This window comes from Dromiciops gliroides, chromosome 5 (assembly GCF_019393635.1).
Source record: "Dromiciops gliroides isolate mDroGli1 chromosome 5, mDroGli1.pri, whole genome shotgun sequence".
Taxonomy (NCBI): domain Eukaryota; kingdom Metazoa; phylum Chordata; class Mammalia; order Microbiotheria; family Microbiotheriidae; genus Dromiciops; species Dromiciops gliroides.
The window spans coordinates 80,437,927-80,454,726 of record NC_057865.1 but is presented as its reverse complement, the minus strand read 5'-3'; the positions used below and the strand labels follow the sequence as shown (position 1 = coordinate 80,454,726).

The following is a 16,800-nucleotide window of genomic DNA, read 5'->3' as shown; positions in this document are numbered from 1 at the left end:
ATTTAACAGGTCATCTGCCTCACTGTGGTTATTTCAAATCTTCGTCTCTCAAGTCCCATGTTTCTCCCCTTCTACCTGACTTTTGTCTCCTCTATTGAGAAGACACCTCATGAGCTCTATTATCTTCCTTTCTCCTTATCTCAAAACTTCTATGTCTAAAATCCAAACATTCATTTGCTTCAAACTCAGAGGAATGCCCTTTATCTGATTCCCTTCTATCTACTCTGGGAACTAGTATTACCTATCATTGCCTCTTTCTCAACTTCAGTTTCTTAGAATCATAGATCTAGAGTTGGAAGGGCCTGAAGAAATGAATGAAAACAATTAATACAATAAAATTAAGTTCTTTAATCGGGGCAGAAGAGTTGCTGCTCCATGATACCACACAGCAGGTGGTAGGGTACCCCAAAATGGGTAATGGGGACAGGGTTTATATGGGATACCAGAACAGAGAGAGAACAAGGTTGTCTTTGGGAAGATTAAGTTTCTCACATTTTCACCAGGCAGGTTCATTTATATAACAAGCTAAAGATCAGGAAAAAACTTTGGGAATCTTAGGAAGAGAAGAGTTTTGGGGTTTTTTACAAAATAATCAGAAGCTGGAATTTAATGTTGGGTCAGCCCCAGGCAATTCATTAGCTTGGAATGAAACAGTTCGCAGTCAATTGTGCTTGTCAAAGCCAAAATGGACTAGACTCTTCCCAGCATCATTCCACACTTTAGGCACCTTCAAGCATTGCAGCAAATTTGTCTTCCAGATATGGAATTCACTTAGTTTGATTCCATATGAAGTACCTATTATATGTCCCATTTATCTTTCTTCTTATCTCTAAAGCTTAAATATCTCCTGTTTTGCTTTCCTTGATCTCAGCTTAGTTTCCTCTTCCGGAGTTTATATCTAAATTATGTGTGTATATTGATACATGTATATGCACATACATACATGTGTGTGAATATGTTTGTGTCCCTTCCAAATGTCCCTATATTCTAGGACAAATTTGGATCTCTCTTTTGGCTTTGTTCCTATTTTGAATTATGTTTATCTAGGTTATTTCAAGTGTGAAAGGCAGCAATGCCCCAGGAGGTAGGGGGCTGGCCTGAGTCAAGAAAACCTAAATTCAAGTCCTGCCACTGACCATACTGTGTGGCACTAAGCAAATTATTTCATCTCAGAACTCCCAGGCGGCTCATTAGGATTCTAGAACCACGTGTCTAAGCTCCGCCCCAAGCGCATTCCCTACAACGCTGAAAATACTAGTTAGCCTGTCTGTCTGTCTGTCTATCTATCTATCTCTATCTAATCTATCAGATATCTATCCATCATCTATCTACTTACTCATTCATTCATTCATTCTTTCTTTTTTTTTAAGTGAGGCAATTGGGGTTAAGTGACTTGCCCAGGGTCACACAGCTAGTAAGTGTTAAGTGTTTGAGGCCAAATTTGAACTCAGGTACTCCTGACTCCAGGGCCGGTGCTCTATCCACTGCGCCACCTAGCTGCCCCCATTCATTTGTTTTTAAAGCGTTGTATTATGGTGCTCCACCTCCCCCAGAATCACAGAATTAGATATAAGCTTCTAGGGAATTCCTTTTTCCCCCAACTTTGTTTTCTTGGAGTCTTGCACACAAAAAGCTCCCAATAAACTTCTGTTAAATCTGAATTCTCGTCAGCGGGGCGACTTCTGCTCCGCTCGGGGATAGCTGAGGTCTCAGGGTATCTGGGGAAGGGACCCTTCCCCCTCCCGGAAGGCGGAGGTGGGGCTCTCCGGGGCACCTCTTAAGGCTCGGCCGCCTTCTCTAACCAAGGCTCCACGGACAGGGAGGTATCTTCATTAATCGGTCCCGACCCTGTCTTTCTGCGGTTCCAGAATCACGCCGGGTCAGCCACCAAGCACGAGGTGGCGCCGCAGCCCCGGAAAGCCAAGTAGCTGATTTGAGGGAGGCAGCTCCCGCTCGGCCGGAAGTACTTTTTGCTTTCGATCACACGGCTGCCTCCTCTTCCCGACACATCCTCTACGTCAGCGGAAGTACCTTCTTGCCTCTGTGTTCATTTCCCGTGGGACCTACTTCCGGCTCCTCAGGCTGCGAGCCGGCTGGCACCATGGCGCTGTACAACTTCAAGAAAATTATGGTGGTCCCCACCGCCAAGGTAACGACTAATTGCGCGTTCTTCTTCCTCGTCTCCCTGCTTCGCGTCCTCTTTGGCGGTTGTTCTTTTGCGCTAGCTCTGCTGATTACAGGAGAGGAGCCGCGGGCGCCTGCGCGCGTCTCCTGGGCTCTCGTGGGTGACACGTGCGCGGCGGCCCTGCTCCGGGGCTCTGACCGCCAGGGGAGGGGAGAGACGGGGAAGGCCGATGCTAGTGAGACCTAGAGCCGGATCCTGCCGCCGGGCTGGGCCGGCCGGGTCGGACCGTGAAAGGCTTCGTTTTCTTCTGTGAGCCGCTGCCCGCTCTCTGCCTGCCCCTTTTCCTGTGGGCTCCCCCGGGGGCACCTTGTGCTCCTTTGCTCCCCTGGCCCCCCTCGCCTAAGCGGCTTTTGGGTGTTGCACCGGATGGGCTACTGCTCTAAACTTCTTCCTGATTTTTGTCGGAGTTGGGGGAGAATTGGCGCAGTGCTGGACCTGGGCTGATGTGTTTTGGGCCTGTTGTTTATGGGTGTTTTGATCATAGTCTTAAAAGTGGCAGGGACCTTAGAGATTGTGTAGACCCGGAGTTGTAATTAATCTGCGGTCCACGGAAGGCGTCCGTGGGTAGATTTCAGGGGATCTCCAGACGTGGATGGGAGAAACCAAATCTTTATTTTCATTACCCTGACTGAGCGTTAGCGCTTCCTCCAGTTTTGAATGTAGACTACATTCTGGGGAGGGGGCCATGGTTTCATCAGACTTTCAGAGAGGTCTGTGACGGAACCTTTGATGTAGATTAACTCCATCATACAGAAGAGGAAACTGAGGCCAGGAGAGCTGAAGTGATTTGCCCAAGCTCACCTAGGTATCGGTGGCAGAACTGGGATGCATGCCCAGTCTCCCTCTTTCCAAATGCAGCTCTCTTTTCACAGTACCATTCTGTGGAAAAGCTGTGTTTTATAAGAAATTAAGGACAAGATGAGGTCTGGAGTGGAGCTCGGAGATCCACCAATCTAGTGACCCCCTCATTCCACAGATTTACTTGATGGGTGAATTTGAGGGATGATTTGCTGCCGGTGAGCAAGTAGTTATTCCACACTTGCTGTGTGTCAGGCACCTAGAGTAAGGCGACAAGAGAGAAAAAAGCTCTGCTTTTTGGAGCTCGCTGTTTAAACATAAAGCGCAGAAACCCCATCATTCTAGTTAGTATGGCCCAAATCTTCTTTCAGAGAAATTCTTAAGAGCCAGTCAGGAGGAAAAACCACATACCACAACATGTGTGAGCGTACCAGTGTGGAAGAGGATTCAGCCAGCACTAACATTTTATACACATCACAAAATACTCAAGGGGAAATTTATGTTTGATTCATGACTTCTTGACTTCATTGAACATATTTATTCCAGGGACTATTTCCATTTTTGTATCTTCAGCATTTGTCATGTTTCATGGCCTACAGTAGGTAGCTCATGTGTGAAGAATTCTGTGCATGGAGCACATACCTAATGAATATTAGACACTACGGCAATGTGCCTTTCTGGGCCTCAGTAGCCACATCTGTAAATGAGGGAGGGGGTTCTATGCAAACATTCCTCCTATCTCTAAATTTGTGATCCTGTGACTATCTTTTTGGAGCACTTATGCTTGTCAAAGCATATGTACATTTGAACCTGGGTAGGGTTGGCATTATTCTCATTTTACAGCCATAGCTGTTTTATGACATTGACCTAAGGATTTAGGTCATTTTTTTGTCCAGTGTGCTTTCCTCTAAGTGAACATGTTAACACTTTATACTCACCACTTAAGCATCATTATCTCTTTAATTTACATGTTTGGAACAGGGAACATAGTTTCTTTCATGTTAATAACACAGATTAGTTCTTTGTGGTAAAATTAGCAATATCGAATGAATTTTGAGTGTCTATTTGTGACAAAAATATGTGCACAGCACAAAAAAGAAATTCTCATAGTGATTTTGAAATAGTTATTGTAGCCATTGTTCACCTTTTGGGTTTCTTTTTTTTAATTATAGGGAAACTCTACCAGGGCAGTTTTCTTTCTTTTTTAAAAATTTTAACTTTTTTTTTTTGCAGGGGGAATGAGGGTTAAGTGACTTTCTCAGGGTCACACAGCTAGTAAGTGTCAGGTGTCTGAGGTCAGATTTGAACTCAGGCCCTCCTGAATCCAGGGCAGGTGCTTTGCCACCAAACTGCCCCCAGGGCAGTTTTCTAAAAGCATAATTATTTTTTTAATAAAGTCACCCTGAAACTCCATTAAATTTTTTTGGGGGGTGGGGCAGTGAAGGTTAAGTGACTTGCCCAGGGTCACACAGTTAGTATCAAGTGTTTGGGCTGAATTTGAACTCAGGACCTTCTGAATCCAGGGTCGGTGCTTTATCCACTGTGCCATGTAACTGCCCCTCCATTAAAATTTTGAGGCCTCTCACATTTTTCTGTTGTTAAGTCAAACTTCTCTATACTCCAAAAGCTTTAATAAAGCAGCTTTCATTTTCCTAGTCTTTCTGTCCATTTGGGAAGGAGATGACAACTTTCTCTACAATAAACATCCCTATTTCTTTCAGCTATTTATCTTTTATGTCATGGAACAGAGGCCCTTTTGCCATCTTTCCTTCCTTGGGTCTTGCCGAATTTTATCAGTGATCCTCTTAAAATGTGGTCTAACCATGAGAGAGAAACTATTATGGACATAATGCTTGTATTAATTTGAGTAAGACTTGCATTATTTTTTTGTTGTACATTTATCCACTTTGGACTTGCTGATAGGACCTAGAGCTGGAAGACACCTGAGAGACTGTCTCATCCAAGCTCCTCAGTTTGCAGCTAAGGAAAAGGTGACCCAGGGACCCTAAGTTACTTACCTGAGGTCACATATGTTGTAGCAAGTAGCAGAGATGAGATTTGAACCCATGTCTCTTTACTCCTGTCCCAGTGCATTTTACACTCTTTATGCTGTCTTCCTTAATTCAGCTATAATTCCTAAGTCAAATTTATTGGCATCCCTCTATTTCTAGACCTTTTCTCATGAAACCAATATGACAACTGAGAGTGATTGTGTTTTTTAAATGTATGCTACATTGCTTAGACATTTAGGCATAAAAGATTAGGAAGCTATGAGATCAAAATTAATAGTTTATGGGGGCAGCTAGATAGCACAGTGGATAAAGCACTGGCTCTGGATTCAGGAGGACCTGAGTTCAAATCCAGTCTCAGACACTTGACACTTACTTACTTAGCTGTGTGACCCTGGGCAAATCACTTAATCCTCATTGTCCCACGCTGAGCCGCCTCCCCCCCCCCCCCAATAGTTTATATACAATGCACTAAGGTTTAGAAAGTGCTTTACATACATTATCACATTTGGGTACTATAGGTGTTATCCTCATTTTACAGATGTGGAAACAGATTCAAAGAATGGATGTTTTTTCTTTAAACTGCATTTTGTTGGATATGGGATTAGATTAGTTAGCATTTACATAGAGTTCTAAGGTTTTCAAAGAAAGTACTTTACAAAACCTCGTATCATACAGAAAAGGAAACTGAGGCAAACAGGGTGTCTTAGGCTAGATTTAAACTCAAGTTTTCCTGATTCCTGGTCTGGCACTCTACCCATTGTACTGAGAGGGTATACTTAAATTTATGTCATCAAACATATTCTTAAGAATAAAAGCCATAGACAGGAGGAAAGGATGTATCCTAATTCATGTTTATGAAAATATTGCATTGTATTCTACTGCCAAAAGAAAAGTAATATATTAAAGGGGGAATTAAAGTATTGTAACTTGTTTCAACTTTCTTTTTCTAGATCCAGAATATTTATGATATATTATGTAAGGTTTGTAATTGACAAATCAGTAATGTAATTTGTTTATAAATATTGGATTAAATGAATATTTTTAATTTTTTGAACTGTTTACCTATGAAGTATTTTTCTTTTAAAAGAGATTAGAAAGATGTATACTATTTTAAGAGTTTTAAGCCTAAGTTTGTCCTGTAAATTCTTTAATTACAGGACTTTATAGACCTGACATTATCGAAGACTCAACGAAAGACTCCAACGGTCATTCATAAACATTACCAAATTCACCGCATTAGACATTTTTACATGAGGAAAGTTAAATATACTCAGCAGAATTACCATGATAGACTCTCCCAGATTTTAACTGACTTCCCCAAATTGGATGTAAGTAATTCTGTAGTTTCTTTTCTTTTTTCTTTTCTCTCTTTTTTTGGTTTATGATAATGTATAATTACTTTTTTTAATGTGGTTTTGTAAAGTCTGATAGAAATGTAGGATAAAGTTTGCTTGTTACTTGGTTAAGAAACAACTTGCGAAAGTATAAGTCTTAAAGTTTAAAAAAGTGTTTAACTGGCATGTGTTAAGAATGGCTGACACAGATTACTTTAATATTTGCAAAGCGTTTTATGTACATTTTTATCTGACTCTCAGGACAACTCTGAGATAAGTGGTACTGTTACTACTTTTTTCTTACAGCTGAGGTAGAGGTAATAGGTATTTGAGGTAAAAGTCTAACCTACTTCCTCCTACTACTCGTATTTTGAGGTGTTGAGCCAGAAAGTCTGAATTTTTGCTAGGCCAGAAATGGACAGACACATAGAAAGTTGGATTACTATTTGATCACCATTAATGCTCAGACAGTCTCTTTTGTTATGACTGACAGTCATATCGCAAGCTTGGTTTACTAAAGCAAACAACTTTCTTAACAATGTGAATGGTGAGACTCACACTTTAACCATTTTTCAAAATGACAGTTAATTTTTGAAAATTTATGTTATAGGATATCCACCCATTTTATGCTGATTTGATGAATGTTCTCTATGACAAGGATCACTACAAGTTGGCCTTAGGACAAATTAATATTGCTAAAAATCTAGTGGACAAGTAAGGCATTTTATTTTCTTAGTATTTTTTAGTATTTATAGAAAACCATTATCAAGTGAAAAATCTTACGCATCCTTTTTTTTTCCTTTGCAAAGTGTTGCCAAAGATTACGTACGGCTTATGAAATATGGGGATTCTTTGTACCGTTGCAAGCAGCTCAAACGTGCAGCCCTGGGGCGTATGTGTACAATTATCAAGAGACAGAAACAGAGTCTGGAATATCTGGAACAAGGTATGTGTTATACATAGGTAAACTACCAGTTTTTATTTAAACTTAATCTTCATGTTTAAATTAAATTTCATGAATTTGAACTGTCTCCAACAAAGCCCTATATGGGTATGCCATTGGGCTGCAAGTACTTTAAATATCTGAGGACTAGCCTACCTAAATTCAGAAGCTCTTTTCCTGGTTGGCTGTGGGTTGTTTTTTTTTTTTAACCACAGCCACTTTCAAAAGCCTTCTACTGAATCATAGAAGTATTGCAGTTTGCATTGATGCAGGGGGGTACACACAGTGACAAAATTAGAGATGCTTGTCATGGTGAAATATAAATAATATGCTGAGAGCTCATTCATAATTTTATTAATTATTAGTCTTCATCTAGAATCCTTCTCTGATCCTCATTGTGTCGAGTGATTTGGGGTTCTTAAAGAGCTTTGGTGGGTCCCACCAAGCTGGAAAATCTTAGACCATATTCCTTTTCATAAATTGTCTTTTTTCCCCTGAAGACCAGATAATTGCTCAGTTTGCAGATCGTATCACACAGGAAGGTTGAATGCAGTGGCTCATCAGACCATCTGCATTTGTGTATAGAAGGATGTGATCTACTTCAGTCAAGGGAATACATGCACTGATGAAATAGTTATATTAAAATATTGGTTACTGATATAAGTTTTTGCTTGTCTTGTTTCAGTGACTACTTTTAGTATTTCATGTTTTTCAACAGTTCACTATTTTATGTTTCATTGGTGGCTATTCCTAATACAGATTATAATATAAGCAGTTCTACTATAACATTTGTTTTGAAAAAGTGAGTTTGTTGCATTGCAATTGACATATTAGAGAACAGTTTGAATATAACATGAATTTTGATTTTGATTTTGGTTATGTGTGATTTTGTGATTAAGGAAAATCGCCCTAGTCATGGGACATATATAGGCTGGGGGTTGGATTAGAATGGGACCAATATAGATAGACTGGGGGAGGGATACCATCATGGGGGCCTGTTGGAAGAGGAGATATCTGGCTCTAACTTTAGGAAAGTGTAGCAGCAGTTATCTTCCTTGACTCAGGATGAGTAGAGATTTACTGGGAGTGGGGGAGAATAACACTCAGTGAAAGTTGAGGGTGGGGAGAGGCAAGTATGGAAGGGAAGACAGGGAGCCCCCTCACCAGGACTAAGCCTCAACCCCACAGTAGATTAAGAGTTCCTTGAACTGTCTTTTGCCTCTTTGTATCCCTAATGCTTAGCATAGTGCTTGCTACATAGTAGGAAATTAATAAGTGTTTATTGATAGACTAACCCCAGATCAGACTTGAAGATGACCTGGCCTCTTTGACCCCACCCCCAAGGCACCCTCACAGATGAAATTTAAGTTGGTGATGGTCACATTGCACTGCTTTTGTGTGTTCCTGGTCATAGGGTGATCCCTTATGGCGACTGGAATCCCATGGTTGTAGTTCCTTAGTTCATGACTATGGTGGCTTCCACTGGGACAGTTTGAGTGTTGTGACCCAACCCTGTTTTCCCCATAAGCTTTGTTGTTTTAATTGCATGATTTGGCATTGTGCTGTGAGTTTTAGGAAAGCATATGCCATGTTATACCAGAACTCCCTGTTTCTATATATAGCTTTGTTGATGGTCTTGAAAGTTAATGTGGCCCAAAAAAATGATCCTACGCTCAGCCTAGTAGAACCTTTTCTTTTCTTTTTTTTTTTTTGTGAGGCAATTGGGGTTAAGTGACTTGCCCAGGGTCACACAGCTAGTAAGTGTTAAATGTCTGAGGCCAGATTTGAACTCAGGTACTCCTGACTCCAGGGCCAGTGCTCTATCCACTTCACCACCTAGCTGCCCCGTAGAACCTTTTCTGACTTAGGTTGCTCTTTCAGTAACAAATAACCCCACTGCTGGGCCTATCATACTTCATGCTTTTCAAGGGTTTTTGGCCTTTTGGGGTCACGATGAACTGCAGGACCCTCAGAACTTGTGCTGAGATGGCAGAACTTTTGAGAACCCTGGGGCCACCTCTTTGTCACAGTGAGGCACTGGAGGAGGACTTTATTTTATTTTATTTTATTATTATTTTTTTGTGTGAGGCAGTTGGGGTTAAGTGACTTGCCCAGGGTCACACAGCTAGTAAGTGTCAAGTGTCTGAGGCCGCATTTGAACTCGGGTCCTCCTGACTCCAGGGCTGGTGCTCTATCCACTGCGCCACCTAGCTGCCCCTGGAGGAGGACTTTATAATAGAGATTAGATGTAAAAATATTTCTCTGAGAGTTCTTGTTCAAATACTCTGATAAAGTGGTTAACACTCATAAAAATCTTAAAATACTATATTTACAATTTTTCCTTTTTTATTATGCTCTTAACATTTATCAACAAAAATTTCCATGTACTAGGGATATAGAAAATAGGCTTTTTATATGAAACTGAATCTGCATTTCAGTTATTCACTGCTTTGCTTGTCTTTGTCTCAGAATTTCATTCTGCTCTCTTCTGTGTGTTTTAAAAATGTTCAATTTATCCCTTTTTTTAAGCATCTCTATCACTAACCCTCAAGTCTTCCCCTCAATTTCTCCCTCCCTTGTAGCAAATAAACATAGGAAAGCAAGACAAATTCATGTAGTGTTCATATCTAAAATGTATGTCTCATTTTGCAGCTATAATCCATCACTTCTGCTATATGGAAAGCACACTTTCCTCATCAGCCTTCTGCAGTCATTGATTAGTTACTTCATTGGTTAGAGTTCTTAGTCTTTCAGACTTGTTTTACTTTACAGGATTGTAGCCATTGTATAAGGTATTCTCCTGATTCTGTTTATTTTATTAATTTTTCTGTCTTAATCATATGGAGTCTCTGAATCTGTCCCTTCTGTTACTTCTTTGGGCATGGTAAATTTCTGTTACATTCACATACCATAGTTTAGCTATTCCCCAGTTTATGGGCACTAAGTTTGCCTTTAATTTTTTGCCTACAGTAAAAAACGCTACTTTTTGTGGGGATCTTTTTTGGGATATATGGATCTTATCCATTTGTCTTTGATGTTTTTACAGTATTTGCTAAAGACTGGTATCAGAGTTTAATGTTTTCATAAATTTTTCTTTTCTTTTTTTGGAGGGGGGAGGCAAGGCAATGAGGGGTTAAGTGACTTGCCGAGGGTCACACAGCTAGTAAGTGTCAAATGTCTGAGGCCATATTTGAACTCAGGTACTACTGAATTCAGGGCCATTGCTTTATCCATTGCGCCACCTAGCTGCCTCCTGTTTACATAAATTTTTTTGGTTTTGATTTTATAAATTAATTACACACCTTCTAATTAGTGAAAAGTTAATTGGATTCATGAAAACTCTGTTCTTGGCCTTTACAACCAAATTATTTAAAAACATGTAATTTGTTTTTCCCATTATTATATCTAAGTTTAAAAAATGCTACATGTGATTTTCTAGTAAATATAAGTTTTCCAATTTATCATTTATGCTGTTTAATATATAGTAGTTTTCTCTTAAATTTGGCTGTTACAATAACATAACTTGGGGTTTAATTGTTTTTCAAAGCTGTATAGTTTTGATACTTTTTACAGGAATTATTTCATGTGTTAATGACATCAATTTGAACTTTTAATAGTGCGTCAGCATTTATCCCGTCTGCCAACTATTGACCCAAATACCCGTACTCTGCTTCTGTGTGGATATCCAAATGTTGGAAAATCTAGTTTCATCAATAAGGTTGGTCTGTTACTTATTTATCTGTTTATCTATCTATTTATTTATTTATTTATGTTGTTTTAAATAGAAAAATAAAGTCCCTGTTATATATAATTTTTTAAGTGAGGCAATTGGGGTTAAGTGACTTGCCCAGGGTCACACAGCTAGTAAGTGTTAAGTGTCTGAGGCCGGATTTGAACTCAGGTACTCCTGACTTCAGGGCCGGTGCTCTATCTACTGCGCCACCTAGCTGCCCCCAAGTCCCTGTTATATTAGCTAAAGAAGTCCTACCAGGGCACTAGAACATTATTGTTTAATATTACTCCTAGCAGTATGGAAAATTTTCATTAAACCTGATTTTTCCATTTATCCTGACCTATTTCTTAGAGCCACTGGACTCCAATAATTCTGGAGGAGAGAGTGAGGCTGATGACTTCACACAACTCTGCCTCTGCCTCACCTAAATCTGATTAATTTTCAAGTCAAGATGTCACCCTCCTGGTGTCATTTTGTCTCTTTGAGAACAAAGGACAAGCATCAACAAACCTGATTTATAGAGGAGTAATTAATCACTCACTCGATCCTCACTTAATATTATATTTCTCAATATTTTAATTAAGCAGTGTGGGATAGTGGAAAGAGCTTTGGAATTGGAGAATCTAGGTTTGAAATCGCTCTATGATTTTACAAGTGTGACATTAGTCAGACTTGTTATTTCATATCTAAAAATGGGGTTAAGAATGTTTTTATTACCTGTTTTATTAGATGAATATGAGAAAACTGCTTTCATAAACTATGATGTGCTAAGTGAAGATCAGTTATTTTGTTGTTTTTGTGCTTCATATGAATCTATACTTTGAGGAAATAATGGTGGTCCTAGCAGAGGATTGAAGCTTTCAGTTTTTCCTCTGCTAATCACACGTGTAAGTGAAAAAGCCTGTGTGTGGAGAGGAAGAAAGTGAGGGAGCTGGATCTAAGTACATTTCAGGGGGCTTACATCTAATGTCTTCTAGTTTTCTGTGGGCTCGTCTCTGTGCGTATCTCATTCTTTATTCCATATGTGACCTAAGTGTGCCTACAAGATCTGTTAGGGCTAAGGAGATCTTAGCACACCTTGCCTCTTCAGCTGTCAGATCTCCAGTTCTTTGTATTTTCTTAAATAACCCTCATCACACATGTCTTATTAAAAGGCAATGGGTTGGGGCAGCTAGATGGCGCAGTGGTTAAAGCACCGGCCCTGGATTCAGGAGTACCTGAATTCAAATCCGGCCTCAGACACTTGACACTTGCTAGCTGTGTGACCCTGGGCAAGTCACTTAACCCCAATTGCCTCACTAAAAAAAAAAAAAAAAAAGGCAATGGGCTGGCAAGAGGTTTTTATCCCTGTGGTTGAGGCTGAATCTTTCCAAAGAGTGTATGGGGTAATTCAGTTGTCACCTTTCTTTCATGTGGCTTTGAGCAAAACAGTAGCCTGCTGGGCCGTAGTGTCCTTCCCTGTTTAAAGAAGGTTGTGCTCTCAGTTGATCTCCAAGGTTTTCAGTTGTAATGTCCTATGATTCTGTGACACATTTGGTTTCAAGTAACATGAAGGTAAGCAATGTGGTACTACAGAGGGCAGCTAGTTCCTTTTGTGTGTGTGTGTGGGGGGGCATGGGGCAATGAGGGTTAAGTGACTTGCCCAAGGTCACACAGCTAGGGGCAGCTAGCTCCTTAAAAAGAATTGTAAATGAGACTATAAGTAAAACGAAGGATACATAGGCACTTAATGCTTCTAATGCTCAAGTACCCACTGAAATTATTGCCAAGACAAACAGTATGATATGGATACCTCTCACTTAAACAGGATGTTTTGGTTTAAAAAGTGCTTTTATCAGGGACAGCTAGGTGGCGCAGTGGATAGAGCATGGACCCTGGAGACAGGAGGACCTGAGTTCAAATCTGGCCTCAGACACTTAACATTTACTAGCTGTGTGACCCTGGGCAAGTCACAAACCCAATTGCCTCACTAAAAAACAAATAAACAAACAAAAAAAGTGCTTTTATCATAACAACTTTTACCAATACTAAAAAAAAATCTCAGAGAAGTTAAATGTCTTGCCCTTAATGACTTACTTAGCTAGGAACTGTCAGAGTTGCAGTTTGAACCTGGTTCCTGGTTGTGAGTTCAGCGCTATTTGTTTTTCAGAATTTTAGTGGGATATGCTTAAACTGAGCTAATGACATTATAGAGAAACAACTTTTGCCTCAACAGAATTATAGCGAAACAACTTTTGTCTCAGCAGAATTATATTAGTAGCCTTTTATTTTGCTTGTAATGAAATAATTCAAACTAATACAATCTTTCAACAACATCATAGTGGGCTCTTTTACTTTAAATATTGTAGTTATTGAAGTAAATCCTACCAGGTTCTGAATTACATTTTTGTCTTCATTCTTTTACCTTGACTGCATGTTACTTGATTGCTTTTTAGTACATTGAAGTAGTGAATCGGTGACCCAAGTTCTTAAAAATTCCTTAATGGAATACTATTTACTAGTATGTACAGTCAGTCTGGACATTAGTCATCCTATTTCAGTATAATAAATAAGCAGCTTCCAGTGGTCTTAGAAGAGTAGATTTAGTGAGTGTACAGTTTAAAATCTATGAAATAGTTCAGGCATCAAGAGGAAAATAACAATTTAGAAATTTCTTGTGACCTACTGTTTAAAAAATTTATTTGAAAGAACTTGGGCCCATGACAGATCAAGTGCTCTTATAAAAGTTATGGGAAGGGAATTCAAGTTCTTGGTATATTGTTTAATATATGAATGTTTTGAACACTAGGGCCATGCCAACCTTGATTATATATCCATGATGTATCTGCATAACTGCTTTGAACATGATGTCTGATATTAACCTGAGTGTAGGAAGAAAAGAGAGTTACTATAATTATACCTGTTATCACTTTATAAAATAGTTATTCAGCAATTTGCATGTATAATTTATGTTACTTATTAGCAAACGACGTATATAATTCTGGCTTCCTTGGGGGAATTCTGATTGTGTTTTATTTTAAGGTGACAAGAGCAGATGTGGACGTGCAGCCTTATGCCTTTACAACCAAATCTTTGTTTGTAGGGCACATGGATTACAGATATCTCCGTTGGCAGGTGAGAAGGCTTATTAAATAAAAGACAGCTTATATGTTAGTGCTCTGTACAAACCTCTAGTCTTTATTAAATTTTATCTTGATTAAATTGAAGTAGAATCTCATACTTAGGTTTAAAAGAAACTCAGCTGTGCAGTATTGGGGAAAATCAAGTTTACCAGGGTTTGGGGAGACAGATTGTGTGTAAAGAAACTCTTAAGGATTTTTGTTGACTAAGTACTACATTAAAATCATCAGCATAATATGGACTGCCTTTTGAGGTGAAATCCCTTTCACTAGCTATGTTTTAGAAAAGTTGTATGACTACCTATCAAGGATATTGTAAAGGGAATTTTTGCATAGCATGGGAAGTTGGACTCAATGACTTCTAAGATCTGAGATTCTGTGATTTGAAAATACAGACACCATAGAAGGTTGTGAAAGTCTGGGAACAATTACATCTTCTTTTTAGGTAGTCGACACTCCAGGGATCCTGGATCACCCTCTGGAAGATAGGAACACCATTGAAATGCAGGCTATCACAGCATTGGCCCACCTTCGTGCTGCTGTGCTGTATGTCATGGATGTATCTGAACAGTGTGGGCATAGTCTGGAAGAACAAGTGGAACTCTTTAAAAATATTAAGCCGCTTTTTGCTAATAAGGTATGTTTGATAACTAAGGTTGGGTAAAGTTATTTTATAACATGAAATAACAAGATAAATGATCTCATTATTTTTTCTTACCAGCCTCTTATAATTGTAGCAAACAAATGTGATGTGAAGAGGATATCTGAACTTCCAGAAGATAACCAGGTAAGTAAAACTGTCTTCTGTTTTGAGGCATGTTTCATTTTTCACAACATTTTCACTTCTTACTCTGATAATGCCTTGGAGTTGGTTTTAATGGAATGTTGTTTTTCTTTTTATTTAGAGAATCTTATTCTAACCTAATCATTTATGTTTTAATTAGTAAAAAAAAAAAAAGCTGATAAATGAATACTTAGAAATTTTCTGCTTTTAAAAATAGTTGGTATTTTAATAGGTATGTGGCCTTTAGAATAATTAACACTTGACATTTTTGAAGACAAGTTAAGAGTTGCTGTGTTAGGTAATAAATTAGAAATAACTTAACCGATATTCTGTTTTTCTATATATTCCTAGAAAATATTTGTAGATTTGGAAGCTGAAGGACTTCCTGTTATAGAGACAAGTACCCTGACTGAAGAAGGTGTTATTAAAGTTAAAACAGAGGTTAGTATCTTCTTAAAGTAGTATTTTGTTTTGTTTTAAATCACTTATAAACTTAGTATCTGGACCTCTTAAAGATGTGTTTTGTTTTGTTTTAAATCACTTATAAACTTAGTATCTGGACCTCTTAAAGATGTGTTTTGTTTTGTTTTAAATCACTTATAAACTTAGTATCTGGACCTCTTAAAGATGTTTGACCGAATACCTGTGAGCTTATTTTAATATTTTAAAGCATCCTCACATCTCTGATGTCTCTTAGGTATGTGAGAAGTCCTGTTGTTCAAGCAGATAATTTTAGCCAGTTTTAGTATAAATGAGCAACAGCAGTTTTCCATAGTGTCTCTAGAACCTCTTTTATGCTGTAACTTGCTGTGGGAGCCAGATCCAGAGGCCATTGATATATTCATCAATGGGAAGGGAATGATCTAGGGTTTATATCATGGAGAGAGTAATGACATTAATGGCAATTTGATATTTCAGTCACTAAAATATCAAGAACCAAGGAAAGAACCCAAAAGACCTGGGATTTTTTTCTGATTGACTGATGAGTAATTTCAACTCTAGGTATTCTCCAGCTTTACAAATGGCCCGGTAGATACACATGGCTTGTCTGTACCTTCCCATCCTGTTCTCTTAGCCTTAGGAGGCTCTGCTATGACAGTTCTTGTTGTCGGGGTGGGGGAAAAACTTTTCAGAGAAACGGTGGTTTTTAACAGGTGGAAGAAAGGAAGAATCTAACAATCATTTTATGGGCCCTACCCTTAAAAAGCTCTGGGAAGACTAGGAGATTGCCATTTATTTGCACAGTATTAGTTCAATTAGATTTTTTTTCTCTCTGGTACCTTAACTTCAGGCAGGGAATGGAAGCTTTAATTGTAAAGTAGGGAAACATCAGTGCAACAGAGCACTTTGGGAATGGAGAGGTCTCAGGCCAGTGCTGTGCTGGGCATCTTAGTACAGCAAGAGGACCCCGGCGGCTTGGTGAGAGGAGCAAGGAAAGAGAGCTGGGAAGATGTCACCAACCCACTTGTCATTTTTCGAGACTTTGGCCTTGAGGTAGTCCCTCATCCTCAGAAGGGAGAAGCTGCTCTTTTTGTTTTCTTTTCCCCCACTGCCCTTATACATTATAAGCTCCCACTTTCCTTAACTAACGACATATCACTCTTAATGGCTCAGTAACTGAATTCATTAAACAGGATCTTGTGGGTTATGCTCTAACCATTATTTTTTGTGTGTGTGTGTGTGTGTGTGTGTGTGTGTGTGTGTGTGTGTGTGTGTGTGTGTGTATATGTGTGTGAGAGAGAGAGAGATTATTATAATTTTTGCGGGGCAGTGAGGGTTAAGTGACTTGCCCAAGGTCACACAGCTAGTAAGTGTCAAGTGTAAAGCCAGATTTGAACTCAGGTCCTCCTGAATCCAGGGCTGGTACTTTATCCACTGAGCCACCTAGCTGC

The 16,800-nt window shown here is 39.1% G+C and overlaps 1 protein-coding gene across 1 annotated transcript in view; it reads left to right on the top strand.

Annotated features, from left to right (window-relative positions):
• Positions 1-2,028: 2,028 nt before the first annotated feature.
• Positions 2,029-16,800, top strand: part of GTPBP4 (GTP binding protein 4) — a 31,713-nt gene continuing 16,941 nt past the window's right edge. The window contains exons 1-9 of the mRNA XM_043968857.1: positions 2,029-2,149; positions 6,153-6,323; positions 6,940-7,043; positions 7,139-7,275; positions 10,890-10,990; positions 14,027-14,119; positions 14,570-14,761; positions 14,846-14,911; positions 15,260-15,349. Of these exons, the coding sequence (XP_043824792.1) occupies positions 2,102-2,149; positions 6,153-6,323; positions 6,940-7,043; positions 7,139-7,275; positions 10,890-10,990; positions 14,027-14,119; positions 14,570-14,761; positions 14,846-14,911; positions 15,260-15,349 (1,002 nt within the window). The 5' untranslated portion in view covers positions 2,029-2,101. The remainder of the gene's footprint in view (positions 2,150-6,152; positions 6,324-6,939; positions 7,044-7,138; positions 7,276-10,889; positions 10,991-14,026; positions 14,120-14,569; positions 14,762-14,845; positions 14,912-15,259; positions 15,350-16,800) is intronic.